This window comes from Acomys minous, assembly GCF_964271855.1.
Source record: "Acomys minous genome assembly, chromosome: 3".
In the NCBI taxonomy this organism is placed as follows: domain Eukaryota; kingdom Metazoa; phylum Chordata; class Mammalia; order Rodentia; family Muridae; genus Acomys; species Acomys minous.
The window spans coordinates 57,007,181-57,022,301 of record NC_140485.1 but is presented as its reverse complement, the minus strand read 5'-3'; the positions used below and the strand labels follow the sequence as shown (position 1 = coordinate 57,022,301).

The 15,121-nt window shown below is 55.8% G+C and overlaps 1 protein-coding gene across 1 annotated transcript; it reads right to left on the bottom strand.

Moving 5' to 3' along the window:
- Positions 1-222: 222 nt before the first annotated feature.
- On the bottom strand, positions 223-15,121 carry HELZ2 (helicase with zinc finger 2). The gene is made up of 19 exons (XM_084774640.1): positions 15,046-15,121; positions 12,996-14,087; positions 12,482-12,665; positions 12,298-12,405; positions 11,090-11,601; positions 10,349-10,990; positions 8,517-9,300; positions 8,266-8,341; positions 4,441-8,131; positions 4,198-4,319; positions 3,969-4,100; positions 3,726-3,887; positions 3,497-3,644; positions 3,300-3,416; positions 3,036-3,228; positions 2,294-2,647; positions 1,967-2,123; positions 1,696-1,863; positions 223-1,604 (listed from the first exon to the last, which is right to left on the bottom strand). The coding sequence occupies exons 2-19, from the start codon at positions 14,000-14,002 to the stop codon at positions 1,480-1,482; spliced, it is 8,682 nt and encodes a 2,893-aa protein (XP_084630766.1). The 5' UTR covers positions 14,003-14,087; positions 15,046-15,121; the 3' UTR covers positions 223-1,479.

The following is a 15,121-nucleotide window of genomic DNA, read 5'->3' as shown; positions in this document are numbered from 1 at the left end:
AGCAGTAGACTTAACTCTTCAGTTCTGGCCCCTCTCCGCTAAATGACCCACTAACTTCCTGTGACTATGCGGCCAAGTTCTCAGACGCAAGATGGGGTACCACCAACTCCTCTCACCACTCCCCCAAGTTCTGAACTCACCTCCCAGGCTCTGTTTTCAACTCTTTCTCATTGGTTGCACAATGGACAGTCCCGCCGTCCCACACCACAAAACACCCGTGAGAACTTTCAGAGCAGTTTTTATAATAAAATTATCCAGTTACATAAGGCATAACATTCAGAGCAGTTTTTATAATAAAATTATCCAGTTGCATGAGGCATAACCTGAGAAAAGATACAAAAATTGGAATGTAGAAACTGAATTTGTAGAAAATACCAGATATTATTCTTATAGGAGATTCTGATACCCGGCCTTAGGAGCCCCCAGCTCTCCTGGTGTGTGGCTCCCTTGTAGCATCTCTCACCTCAGGAGAAGGGAGTGACACTGAAGAAAGAGCTGGCTCCAGCTTTGGGACTGCCAGGAGGTGGGAGCACAGGAGGGGAAGACAACGGGAGATATTTCCCCTGGTTGTCCTAAAGCCCTGGATATCTCTACGGAAGCTTGGTGAAAAAGCACAGGCCCAGAGGTACTGCGGTGCCAAACTCCCAGCTGCCTACCCACACTGCTGCTTCTTTGCATCCCAGGAGGCGGGGCTGTTGTGGTCATTTGGCTTTAGCTCTGTGCCCCACTCCCCCTGCGTTAGCAGGCAGGCAGCCCTGTAGGGCACAAGGTGGTAAACAGTAGAAGGTAAAAGGTCCCAGAAAAAGATGCTGGCTTTAGGTTACAAAGACTAGAAAATGGAGCCGGGCGTGGTGGCGCACGCCTTTAATCCCAGCACTCGGGAGGCAGAGGCAGGTGGATCACTGTCAGTTCGAGGCCAGCCTGATCTACAAATCGAGTCCAGGACAGCCAAAGCTACACAGAGAGACCCTGTCTCGAAAAAACAAACAAACAAACAAAGACTAGAAAAATGGGGCAGTAGAATACACAGTGCCCAGTGCAACCATAGCTTGATCTCAGTGTCAAAGTGCAGTTTCAGAGGAGTCTCCTTCCTGTTTAGGCCCCCAGTTAACAGGCAAAGGTATATCCTGGGGTCCTCTGTGGCCACTAAGAGGTGTTCCAGCCATCAAATGCCGAGGAAAAAAACAACACAGTTGGGAGCTCTTCCCCTCCACTCAAGTCCAAGCACAAACAGGAAGGTCATCATTATTAAGCCTGCTTCCGGCACAGGAAGAGGCCACCACCCATAAGTCTTGTCACCGCTTCGCGACTGCAGCCAACATCAGGGCCTTTCCCAAGAAGACAGCAGAGGTGGTTGATTGATTTCAGCTGTGAGCGTGAGCTGTGGCAACCCACTGCATGCCCAGGCCCTTGCCAGAGAAGGATGAGGGACATTCCCTCAGCTGATGGCACATCGAGGCCTGGGCATATGGGAACTCTTCAGGAAGATAGAGCTGATTTTCTCTGGACCCGCACCTTCTCGGCAGGCACGAGGCTGTGCTGGGCCTCACAGAAGTCTAGGAGACGGTGCCAGAGCGGGCAGCAGCGTAGCAGTACGTGGTCCCCTGCAGGGAGAGTCAAGGTGGCTCTTAGTTCTACCCTGAGCATGCTTGGCACTGCCTCACCCCAGCCTTCCCCAGAGACACAAACCCTCACCAATGAGGCACAGCCCCTCCTGGGCCCGGGTGATGGCCACGTTTACTTGGTGGGGGTCCACAACAAAGCCTAAAAACTTCTTGAGCCAGCTCTTGGTTGGTCGCTGGTCCAAATCACTCCTGGGGCAGGTTCGGACTGTGCTGACTATTACGTAGCGCCACTCGCTCCCTGGGAGGCGGACAGGGAAACGGTAGATGAACTGGCAGCTCTATGCCCACTGCACCCCTGCTGACCCCACACACAAACATGACCTCCTTAGAGCCAGCCTCACCCTGGCTTTTGGTGATAGACGTCACAGTGACTCCGGTGACCCCTCTTTGCCTGAGACCCTTGATGATTTCAGCAGCCTGTGCATTGTAGGGTGTAAGGATGGCAATATCTTTGGGATCCACTGTCCGGTCCAGGGTCAACTGCTTGGTGATGCGGACCTAAGAGAGCAGATTGAGCTGAAACCCAGTCCCTCTTCTGTCCTGCGCACAGGGGCCTCCTCACTTGACCCCAGCATTCCCGCCCACTGAGGCTTTTCTTGGCCTTCACTCTCCTCCAGGAAGTCTTCCCTGACCCACCGAACACCAAGGGCAGTGGCTCTGACACTCACCACCTCTGCTACCTCCTCCGGATTGGCCCTGGAGTTCTCATTGCCATCCTCGGTGGACACCAGTAGCCTCTTCTCATGGCCCTGCACATAGCCAAAGATGACAGGGCAGATCTCCTTGCCAGCATGACCGAGGATGCTGGGTGGACGCCTCAGGTTGGGACAGGTCTTCAGCTTTCTCCCATAGAACTCCATAGAGGGGAAGGAACAGATGTCCTTGTGCATACGGTACTGTGTGTCCAGCATGAGGGCGTCCCTGTGGTACCTCTCAAAGAGAGACCGGTCCATCCCCAGGTTTCGCAGCTGTTCATTCTTGACCACAGGCCGCAGCTGCTTGTGGTCTCCAAGCAGAACCACCTGGAGGCACAGATAGATATGACCTTGACGCCCTTGGAGCCAGAAGCATCCCAACATCTTGGCCATCTTCAACCAATTAGCACCCCAGCATAAGCTGCCCCCAGGAACCCAGGCAGGGGCACTAGACCCCATAAACCTCACCTTCTTCTTCTTCTTCTTCTTTTCTTTTCTTTTCTTTTCTTTTTTTTTTAATTTAAGATTAATTTATTTAGTATGCATACAACATTTTGCCTGCATGTACACCTGACCACCAGAAGAGGGCACCAGATCTCATTATAGATGGCTGTGAGCCACCATATGGTTGCTGGGAATTGAACTCAGAACCTCTGGAAGAGCAGACAGTGCTCTTAACCTCTGAGCACTCCATCTCTCCAGCCCCAAACCTTACCTTCTTAGCCTTTGAGAAGCACACCAAGGGAATAAGGGTCTCTGGCTCAGTGGCCATGCCTGCCTCGTCGATAAGGATCTGTTGAACATTCAGTGTTTTCAGGCTCCCTGAGGCTGCACAGGAGCATGTGCACAAGATGACAGAGTGCCGGATGAGCTCATATCTGCGTGCCTTCCCCAGGACTCTCCTGTACCTGTGTGAGGTACTTCATGTCATCCGGGGAACCTGCCAACGGGCAGCCCTGCCTCCGAGACCACCACTTACACGATGAGCTCCTCCCTTGAGAGTATTTTCCCCTCCCGAAGCTCGGCATCAAATTTTCTGATCTCTGCTGCATGTGGGTTGGGGGGCTGGCGGATCCGGTGGTGAAGGGTGATGCTCCTGGAAGGCAGAATCTTGGTGAAACCTTGCCCAGTGGAGGTCCCCTTGCCTCAATCCCTGCACAGAAAAACGGGTCTTACCTGAGGCTCTGATTTGGCCTTCCTTCTTGAGAGGTCTTACCAAATAGACTCCTGTTGCTCACCCCTGGCAGCGGGAACTCAGTGGCCTCTGCCTGCTCCCCGTATACACGCAGGGGCCTCAACTCTGACTTCCAACTGAGGAGCAGTCCTAGGGTAGGTGGCGATGTGAGAGACTGTACCTCAATGCCCATCGCCTTCTGGCAATCCCACACACTTCATCCCTACTCACCTCCCAGGACGTCCACCGACTTGTTGGAGGGGCCACAATATAAGACACACGGGCCCCCGATCTGCTCCCCTTCACTATGGCTGCTGCCACTTGGCGTCTGCCCCTGGTTTGACCTGTGGAACCAGTATACAATGTGGAGGCCCACAATGGTCTTCCCTGTGCCTGTGGACAGAGGACAGTGTGAATCCCTGTGGTCACACCTGCCTGCCCAGGGCAGCCCCTGGCTCTTGCAAATGAGCCCACCTGGCGGGCCCTGGATGACGGTGAACTGCTTCTCCAGAGCACTCCTGACCGCTCTGTTCTGGCTAGGGTTCAGCTTATGACGTCCAGCGGGGATGTTGTAGTTCTGCCGCTCCAAGAACATGTTGGTAGGTGCTAGGGTGGGGGTGGGGGCATAGCAGAAGCTAAGGATCAAGGATCATTTAAGCACCATGAATCAGGGAGAGGTGGGGAAGCTAAGAGGCAGACTTACCCCTGCAGAAAGAACGCGGGTGAAATCGTCGTTGACTGGGCTCAGGGATGGGCCGGCCCAAGGCAATGCTGATGACCAGTGGGGAAGCCCTTTCTAGCCTTCGTATGGCTTCTTCCTTGCGGCTGGGGGTGAGGAGGGACACCGGAAAGTGAATGGGATTTTCTTAGGGAGAGGGCCATGTCCTCCCATGAAAGGGGAACCCAGGGACTTTCTTTCTGGGCTCAGGTGATAGATGCCACTCACAGGTCAGGAAGCTGCTTAGATAGCACTTCCACGGTGAACCGAGCGCTAGGTCTCAGCACCTCTTCTGGAACCTTCTCCATGGCCATGTGGTGGATGAAGAAGTGCACCTGCTTGGGATCCTCCTCTCGATCATCCGTGTTCTCCTGGTCGTAGTCAACAGCCAGTCCATTATCCGAGTCACTAGACAGCCCATGAGCCACCCAGGTGTATGTATCAGGGTCCATGCTCAGGAAGGGGCCAAGGCGGCTAGATCTTGGGAGTGAGCTAGCTAGGGGCAGAGGGAGCCCCTCCAGCCGAATGCAGAAGTAACAATAGCCAAAGTGGATGTTGATGCAGTTCTTCTGGAGAAAAGCAGCTTCCAGATGGAAAGAGCCCTGCAGTTGCCCGCGCGACGTGTCCCAAGAAATGTGCACGTCCTGGAGCACGATGGAGTCGTTGTCTGTCACAGCGCTGGTGAGGGACTCCAGGGCACAGAGCGGCTCCCACACACCTGAGTACTCGCTTACTTGGCAGTACTGGTCTTGGAGGGCCTGGTGCACATGGCCTGAAAAGCAGTCGCCCGGCCGTTCCATGTGCTCCAGGCAGAGGCTGAAGCCAGGTGCCACAGTCCACAACTGCACGGTTGGTGTCAGGAAGCCCCGCTGCAGGCTGGCACCAAGCTGCAGCTGCAGAGCATCTCCAGAGCCCAGCTCACAGGTCACCTCTGTAAAGTGTCCACAGCGGCTCTTGTGTACCCATACCAGCTCCCTTCGGTGAGGAAGCTTCTCGTCTTGTTCCTGGATGAGGGCAGCTGCCTCAGGCCAGCGCCGCTCCCTGACCAGTGACAGCAGCCTCATCCACAGGGCTGCATCTAGAGTCTGGGTGTATGGATCAAAATTCGTGCCCAGTGGTGGTAAAGGTGGTTTGGACACCTGCACTGAATAGATGCGGCGGCGCCATACAAGCCGCAGGCCTGCCTGGCTCTCTAGCTCCTGGGGGTGCTCAGCCAACTGCAGGGAGTGGTAGTGGATGGGGCAGGGGTCAGGCAGTGTCTCTCGGTTTACCGGGAAAAGCACCTTGAAGCAGCGGGCACCCATCTCAGCATCTACCACAAAGCCCAGCTGGCTCCGAGACTGGGCCCTCACCTGAATGGCCAGGTGCAGGCTATAGGCCCGTCGTTGGTAGCTCTGGGCACAAGCATGCTGGCGACTAAAGTCCTGGCAGAGACCATCAATGTCCCTGGTAGAATAGGTACAGCCCTTGTGGCCCAGCGCCAGCAGGATTAGCCGCTGCAGCACCACATCTAAATACCTACGGATGGGCGAGCTGGCCCACGTGTACCAATCCACCTGCAGTGAGTAGTGGCCAGCAGGTTGCTGGTCACCCCGGCTGGAGCGGCCAAAAACAGAGCGGCCTAGAGCCTTTCGGAAGTCCAGGCAAGCGGGAGCCAGTGAAGGGTGCATGTCATCGGCAGCAATAAGGTCCACCATCTGGCTGTAGTCCTGAGTACCAGCTGCAAGCTGCACCTGTTTCCAGAGGGAAGTCAGGAGACACAGCCGCTTGTTGGGGGTGTAGTGGGTGGTCAGGTGGTGGCACAGGTGCAGTGACAGGGGCACCAGCTCTCTGTGCTTCTTGAAAACACTGTCAAGCTGGTGCCTACTGGGTGTGGGTTGCCATCTTAGCGGCGTGAGTGTCTGTGTGTGCTTACTGTCCACAAGGAGTTCTGCCACACGGCTGTTAAACTGGATCATGTACTCTTGGACCATAATGTGGGCTGTGCGGAAGCCCAGCACGCTGTCCTCGTCTGGCGGCTCATAGTAGCAGGTGTCTGGCAGGCGCTGACGACGCAGCATCCAGGAGAAGTAGCAGGCAGCCACGACACATGCCTCCACAGAGTCCAGGTGGGCTGGCAGCTCCAGCCCAGCCCCAGGGTGCCACTTGATCAGTTCCTCGGCTTCCTCATAGGACAGCTGGCGGTCAGAGCGGATTATGGAGGGTGCGAATCGTAAACTCTTGATCTGCCCACTGCTTTTCTCCAGGGTGAGGAAGAGAGAAATGGTGAGGCGATCTTGACCTGGCAGAAGGCTGAGGGCATCCTGGCACAAGCTGGCTGGCAGCATAAGCACGGGCTCCCTATTTGGGGCATAGAACACAGTGCCCTGCTGGCGGGCTTCCACGTCCAGCACACCATCCTTGGGCACCACGCTGGCCACGTCAGCAATATGCACAGCCACCTCGTACACCGGGCCTAGGTCCTGGACGCTAAGAGCATCATCAAGGTTGCAGGCACCTTGGGGGTCCACAGTGAAGGTCAAGATGTGGCGGTAGTCCTCTCGGTGAACAGGGACCATGTTTAGCTCTGAGTGGTATCTCTGCAAAGCCTTGGAAACAGAGGCTGGGTCTGGCCTGCGGGCCCTCAGGCCATGCTCTAGGTCAAGGATATGAAGGCCCTGCTCCCAGGTGACGGCCTTGGGCAGCACCTCCAGGACAATGCCCAGTGGGTAGTAGAAGCGCTCCCGCCAAAGAACAATACGGACCCAGAAAAGCCGAGTGCTCCGGTCCTCGGGCACGAGACTCTCAAGCCTTACAAGCTGTACCTGGCCTTGAACGAGGCGGTGGATGGGAACTTGCTGTGACTCCATCCCTGCCACAAAAATCTTGGTCACAGAGCCATTGATGGGAATCATGATGCGGGGGTCCCACTCATCCATCCGACACACAAAGGCCAGTTCACTCCTCCTCCTCTTTAGCACACCCATCACACGACCCTGCAGGCTTCCTGGGATGCCCTTGTCATCAGCTGCTGGGCCCAGGACCTGTACTAGCACCTCATCCCCTGTGAAGGCCATCCCACAGTTCAGACGACCCCTGACCTGGATGGGGCTAGAGGCCGCATCATCCAGTGGAGTGGCCAATGCTCTTTCAAAGGTCTCAGGCAGGAAGCTGCAACGGCGATATTGCTTGGGGTCTGAGCGCAGGAACTTCCTCAGCACAGCCGAGGGTAGGTTTGTGTACTGTCGGGCCTGCTGTGGCGATGCAGGCCAAACCATGGTGTCCAGAAGTCCATCCTCCCTGACAGTCACAGTCACTTGCCGGCTCTCGTCGAGAAGTTCCTTCAGGATGGCGTCATCGGCGTTGAGCGCCCAGTCAGAGGGCCAGAAGTCGGATTCAGAATCCTCAGGTTCCTCGGACGCCCCACCTTCCAGGGAGGACACTTTTGCCGCTGCATGTCCAGTGGCTGAGTCTCCTCTTGCTGTGTCCCCTGCTGCCACCGCCTGCACCTGTGCTGTGGCTGCTGCCCTTGCTCCAGTCTCTGTCTCCACTGTGACCGTGGTCCCTTTAGCTATGGGACTTTGCCAGTCCTGTGCCATAACTTTGTGCTTTGCACCTGGGTCCCCAGTCCTGAGTGTCAAAGAGGCCCAGTGCTGTCTCTGTGCCACACCCTGCTCGATCTGCCCCAGTGACAGGTCCTCAGGGAAGATGCTGTGATGCTCTATGCACTCACGGATGAAGCTTTTCCAGAGCTTTCTGCAGGCTCCAGAGGAACAGAGAGCCACAGCATCTCCCACAGCCACCAGCTGGGACTGGGCACGGGTCATGACTGTGTTCAGCACACGGGGCTCAGTGAAGAACTCTGATGTTGGTGCCCCAGGACTAAGCAGACTATTGCAGTTGTGAACCGAGCTCAACACCACCACCCGGAACTCACGCCCTGTGGGAGACATGGGTCAGATGGCCAGGTAGGACCAGCAGACTGGCTGCCTCAGTCCCACCCTACATACTGGTGCCTGAGGAATGGGCTGGAAGCTGCCTTCCTGTCAGGCCAGCCTCAGGTCTGTCACCTACCTGGCAGGATCTCAAAGCTGCCCACAGACACCTCACCGAGGTTCTTCCTTCTTAGCTCTTGCCTCAACGCACTGACCTGCGGACAAGTCCAGGGTTCTAGGGGCCTGTCACCCAGTAAGGAGCAGGCCCTTCCGCCAATTCCTATGCACCCGCACCCTAGCATGGTCATGTGGATCTGCCTGGAAAAGGAACAAAGCTGCCCTCTCAGGTAAAGAAAGTAAAGCTGTGGGAAATCAGAGGAGACAGCTCACCTGGGCACCATGAGAGACAGCACAGATGTGTCTCTGTTCCCGGGGTCCCCAGCAGTGAGGCCAGGTGTTGTAAATCTCCTGCACCTTCTCCACCACCTGGGTGACCTCAGCTGAGTTAAGCCAGGAGGTCATGGACATGTCCTGCTCAGGGCTGCCTGCCACATGGCAGAACATAAGAGGGTAGTTCTGGGGGTGACCTGGGACTTTGCCGCTGGCCTGGATGGGGTTTCCCTTGGCTACATAGAAATGGTGGGAAACGAAGTTGATGATGGCTGCCGTTGAGCGGTAGTTCTCATGGAAGATGACGCGGCTCTGCTGAGCGATCTTGTGTTCCTCCCGCTGGTAGTACAGGAAGAGGCGGTAGAGCAGCGTGTGCTCGGCTGCCTTGGTCCTGGGCACGCTGAAGAGCCTCGGTGTGACCTGCATGTGGTCCCCCGCCAGCACTACACGGGTTAATGGCAAGGCGTAGGCCAGTGGGATGAGGGCCTCGCATTCCAGCATTTGAGCTGCCTCATCAATGAAAATGTGGGAGAAGAAACCGGCTGGCACCTGCAGCTCACGAGCCTGGGAAGTGGTGGTGACCACCAAACGGTGATGTACCAGCTCGGCTCCTGTGGGCGGGCGAAAGGCCTGGCGGTCCGCGGAGAGGCAGCAGTACTGCAGCGTGGTTGAATCAGTCTGTCTCGGAGGGCGATCTGTGTACATCACCCTGAGTGGGGCTGCCTCTGGGTGGCCACAGTTGACATAGCTGTGGAAGTACTCCCGGATATAGATGTCTGCAGCGCTGTAGGAAGGGTGAGGCTTTAGGACTAAGGCTGTTGGCTGAAATGTGTGTCCAGCTTTGCCTTGATTCCAGTAACACTCATAAGGCAGACACACAGAGGTCTTTGCCCAGGGACTCAAATTTCCTCAAAGGGGACAAAAAGCAAAGACGCAGGGAAGGTCAGAAGAACATAAGTGGGCAAGACCAGGAACGCCAGGGTGGTGGGCATAGCTTAGAGAAGGTGTGGTCTCTGAGTTCAGGCCAAGGGGAGAGAGAGCTGTGGCCTGAGGCCGCCCATGGGGGCTGGGGGCTGGCACTGATCCTGAATACAGCTCCTGGGTGCTGCAAGCTGCCTGACCCTTAGGAGCAGAGGCCTGAGAGCTCAGAGGCCAAAGAGGTGCTGCCTAGGATCTTCCAGGCAAGCAGTAGCCTTGCCACTGGGATCTCCAGGTCAGCCTAGAAATTGGCTCAGGCTCACAGCCGTGGTCCTGGGCTCTGGGCCAAAGGAGAACTAACTCTGTGCCTGTAGTAATCTGTGGTAATAGGGAACTAAAATAAAAATAAAAAAAAAACACATTAGTCAAAGAGGAACTTCTTGGTTGTTGAATAGCCTATTTCCAGTTTAAAAAAAAAAAAGCCAGGCAGTTGTGGCGCACGCCTTTAATCCTAGTCCTTAGGAAGCAGAGGCAGGTGGATCTCTGTGTGTTCGAGGCCAGCCTGGTCTACAGAGAGATTCCAGGACAGCCAGGAAACCCGATCTTGAAAAACAAACAAACAAACAAAAACAAATAAACAAAAATTTCAGAGAAAAATGATAATAAAGAGCCCTTCCAAGGAAACATGGGGTTAGGCCAAAACACATCACCACTATGACCCCATCCTCGGTCCAGGGGTTTGTGGAAAGGCACCATATCTCCTGACCCATACAATACATCTACTTATCCAGGGCACCTCAGGTGCATTCGAAAAATGCAAGCTGCCACCAGCAGCATCTTCTTAAGAATCTAAGAGCTGGATGCCCTGGGAGGCAGGGTGGTAGTGAGCAACCTGGAAGCAGCTCTGGGCTCACCTGTTGGTGTGTGTGCAGATAAGCACCTTGGTGTGGGGCTGCTGGACAACCTCAAGGGCGGCCATGGCCAGCGTGTAGGTCTTGCCAGTGCCAAAGGGCCCATAGATGAGCAGTGGTGGAAAGGGCTTTGTGCCCTCATCTCTTCTGCCTGCAATGAGCCCCACAGCCAGCTTCTGTTTGTGGTTGCCACGAAATGAGGGTGGGGTGGGCCACGGGTGGGGCAGGGAGCAGGTGGGTAGGTCAGGCACCACCAGCCGCTCCTCAGGCAGTGCGTCCACTGCCTGATGCCAGAACCGGAAGGTCAGGGGGTCAATCTGGAACTGCACCTCCAAGACGGGGCTGTCTTGTGGCTGCAGCCCCAAAGCCACACAGCATCGGGCCGGTAACAGCAGCCACAGCGAATGCTCTGAGCTGGCCCTCGTCTCCAGCCGCACTTGGTATACTGTATTGTCAGGCGCAGGCGCAGGAGCCACAAGGGCTGTGCTGACTGCTCGGCTCAGCAGGAAGCCCTGGTCAGTGTCTGGCAACAGAGAGGAGGGGAAGGGAACCTCGGCATAGAGGGCTCCTGGTGGTGCGAAGAGCATGCCGAGGGCTGGTGTCTGCAGGGCCGTCTTCAGGGAGACCTGGCCCTTTGTGGCCAGCCTGGTAGAAAGTTATAGGTCAGCTTTCTATGCCATAGTCAAAGGCCCATCTCTGAGTCCAGACTTTGGCCACTCCCGCTAGCCCATGGCCCCCACTTACTTGGCTACTAGCTTCTGCTGAGCTGCTTCTTCCTCATAGAGAAATCTGTGCATTCTCTGCCGGTAGTTCCACCGAGAGATGGGGCCCCAGACCTGACCACTGACTTGCAGAGCCAGGGATGGCGACTTGTACTTGGCCATCAGGGCTTCCTGCTCGGGTGTCCAGTCTACCTCACGCACCACATGGCGGTTGCCTGTGTGCCAGCATTCCAGCTCCTGGGGGTGGCTGGGTGCTGGCTTCCCATTGAGCCCCAGGCTGCGTGCCTGGCCTAGCTGCAGTTTCAGTTTCTGGAGTAGCACTGGCCTGCGACCAAAGTCAAAGACCACCCACTGCTCAAAGCTGCCAAAGGAAGCAGCTTGCACACGGACCCCTACCTGGAATTGGGCTGGGGAGCTGGGCACACAGAAGTGCTTCCCCTGTGCATACAGCTGGTCTGGTGGGAGACTGTGGGCCACCAGTGAGAAGGCTGCTCCAGGCTCTTGCTTGAGTAAGGCCACATGTAGCAAGGGGTCCTGGAGAAGGAGACAGGCCATGGAGTGTGAAACAGGCCCACGGTGACTCCTTCAACCCTGACCCTTCCCACCGTCCTGAGAAAGGCAGCTTCTTGCCACTTTCTGAGTGTGGGACTCTCAGATTGATATGTCTGCTCTGGTTTTCACCTCTGCTCACGGACCTTGCCTAAAGCCCAGCAGATGGGGGAAGAAAAATAAAGATGAGCAGTTTGGATTTTCAGGGACCTGTAATTATATGTCATGTTCACTGGACAGGTGACAGACACTGGCACATTTGGGTTGTGGGGTTTTTTTTTTAATGTTTATTTATTTTTATGTATATGAGTGCTCTGTCTTCATGGACAGCTGCAAGCCAGAAGAGGGCACCAGATCACATTATAGATGGTCATGAGCCACCAGGTGGTTGCTGGGAATTGAACTCAGGACCTCTGGAAGAGCAACAGATAGAGCTCTTAACCTCTGAGCCACCTCTCTGGCCCCACACTGTGAGAGCGTCATTGTCACCTATCATTGCGGAGGAACCTGAGACAGGGAGGCTATAAGGTTTGTCCTAGGTCACATGTATACAGAAGTGGAGCCACTGGCAACACCAGCTCCAAATCACATGCTTTCTATATCCTTAACACCCTGGGAAACCTTCCACCCAAGGCTTGGGTACCCAAAAGATCCGAGACCTCAGGACTATTGAACCTTCACCTCAGAGTGGATGGTGAACATCCAGTTGTGCTGGGTCTTCTTCTCCTGGGCCTGATGCACCAGCGGCTGGTGGCAAGTGACAGATACTCCATCGATGGCCTCAGCCATCTGCACAAAGAAGCCCAGCTTTCAGCATGGCAGCCCTGGCTGTCCCACCCTCACCCACTCACAAGCCCCCACTTACCACCAACACCTCTCTGCTGCTGCGCTGGTACTCGGCTAGCAGCCGTGCCTGGTAAGATACCAGCCCATCCTGCCAGGCCGCCTGTTCTCGAAGCTCCATGCCCTGTGCCCGGTGAACCCACTCCTGCAACTCCTGTTCTGAGTGTGCCTTGATGCAAATGTCTCCATACTCACAGAGCTCAGGCCTGGAGAGATAAAGAGGTCAGCAGGACCCCCCCATGGAGGTACGGCCTCGGGAGCCAACCCTCTCAGCCCAACCCTGGCCTGTATAGGGGGCAGGAATGGATTCTACGCCAGGCGGGTATAGGATTTTGGTTTGCTCTATACCCTGAATACCCAGGACAAGGACCGGAACAAGGAACCTTCTCCAGAGGCCACTGCAACACTAGCCTGACATACAGAGGGCACAACAAATGCTAAGGCAGCTCTCAGGCCCGGTGGGCCTCACAATCCCTGGTGCTGACCTGGGGTGGAGGTTCTCTTCCTACCCAGGGCTTCCACACAGCTCTCCTTACCTAGGGCAGAGCTCAAACTTGGAGAGCCCCATTGGTGGGGCACGGTGCTTCCAGGGCACAGCTTGGTCAAAGGCCACCATCTGTGCATGCTCCAGGGAGGAGCAGTGGTTCTCAAACGCCTCTTGAGAACTACAGGTGACCAGGCAGGCATAGCAGTACAGCTGGACCACAGGAGGCTGATCACGGCTGGCTTTGCATTTGTCCTCTCCAAGGAAAGGAGGACATATAAGCAGATCTGCTCTCTGAAGCCCATCCAACTGCTCAGCTTTCCACACAGCCATCTCCACAGCACTGTGTGCATACTCACAGCGTGAGGCCCCATGGCGACACGGTGCCCCACGGCCCACAAACATGCAGTAGTTTAAAGGGCGGTTTGTTCTCGGCTGTGGCCGCACCTCCACAAACTGTCGCTTTCGGCCCTCGTCTATAACGTGGATGAGGACTGTGGAGCAGATTTGGTGCTTAGGGCAACGGCCCCTAGGATCTACGGGACGGAGGCACGGGGGACGGCCCTTGAAGCAGAAGGCACAAAGCAGTTGGAAGTGGCCACCAAACTCTGCTCTGATGGTGTCAGCTGGGGTTGGCGGCCGATCTGGGGCTCTGATGCCCTGCACAGCGGCTTTCAGTGTCAGCCGGGAAACGTTGTACTTGCGTTCAAACGTCCAGACCAGTGCTTCCTCAGAGCTTCTGGCAAAGGTGCATCTGTTCCTGTGGCGCCTACAGCCAGACCCTGGACTATAGTAGTAGCAGACTTCATAGCGCATAGGCTTTGGGAAGCTGGGCCGGCGGCCTACCTTGCGCCAGATCTTGCCCTTGGCAGCTTCCTTGTAGCGGACCAGCAAGATTTCTCTGGGGCAGTTGTGCTCCACTTCAAGCAGAAGGCAGGTGCTCTCATTGAGGCACTGTGTACAGCGAGAGCAGCCCAGGTGAAGGTCTACCTGAGCGTAGAGTCCAGCCAAGGATGGACCTCTGAGGGCTGATGTGCTGGCAGGCCCCAAGGATGCCATCCCAGATGAAGCCCAAGTTCTTCGGGGTTGTGGGCAAGGCTTCTGGGCGGCTGCTCTACTGAAACCGTTAGCCCCCGGAGAAATGCTAGAGCGAGAGAGGCAAGTCAGGAAGGACCTGCATAGCCTGTGCCAGGTGCAGGACAGAGACCTCTGCCCAGTTTTGGCTTGTTCTACCTGAACTCCAGCTCAACCTTTCATCCCGAAGGATCTCTAAGCCCTGCCCAGGAGGGACCCAAGTGGCAGCCAATAGAAAGAATTGAGTTGGAAAGCCACAGAATTCTCCATCTTTCGGGGCTCCTTTACCCCTCATTTCATGTCTCCTGGCTATCTAAAGAGAGTACCCCCTTTCTTAAGAGCTGCTAGTGGGCTCCGGGGACTACTGCAGTCCACTTGGACTTGGCAACAGGAGCCTCAGGAGGGGAGGGCACAGCCTTGCTGGAGCCCTACTCTACCCAAGTTGGACAGTCCTCATCAGAACTCCCACAGTGATGCCAGGAGAAGAGGTAATGCCCAGAGCTAGTACCACCCAGCAGGGATCGGAGAGTCCCTGCAAACACCTAGGTCAGATCTAAAGGGGCTCTTCTCTCTCTCTCTCTCTCTCTCTCTCTCTCTCTCTCTCTCTCTCTCTCCCTTTCTCTTTCCCTTTCTCTCTCCTTTTCTCTCCGTTTCTCTCTCTCTCTCTCTCTCTCTCTCTCTCTCTCTCTCTCTCTCTCTCTCTCTCTCTCTCTTGAGAGAGAGGCTTTTTACACACTCCAGGCACACACTCCAGGGGCAAACTCTACTACTGACCTATACCCTAGCACACTAAAGAGAACTTCAAGGGGAAAGTTAAGGTAAAAGGAAGGAATGCGCAACAGGTAAAGCCTGTAGTCCCCACCACACTCCTGTGGAGAGCTGGAACCCCATCCCTGGCAGCTAGAGGAGCCGGAGGAGGGGACCATGGGGTTGTCCGCTGCTAGAGTCTGCCCATTTGCAGGCACGGGGGTGGTCCTCACACCTCTGTAGGTGGCCCCTCCAGCTCCCAGCCACCACCCTATGCTTACCCAGTGCACCAGCATCGACTTAGAGCAGCGATCACTTTCGATTCTGCCCCTGGGGCGACTCAGACCTCTGACGACA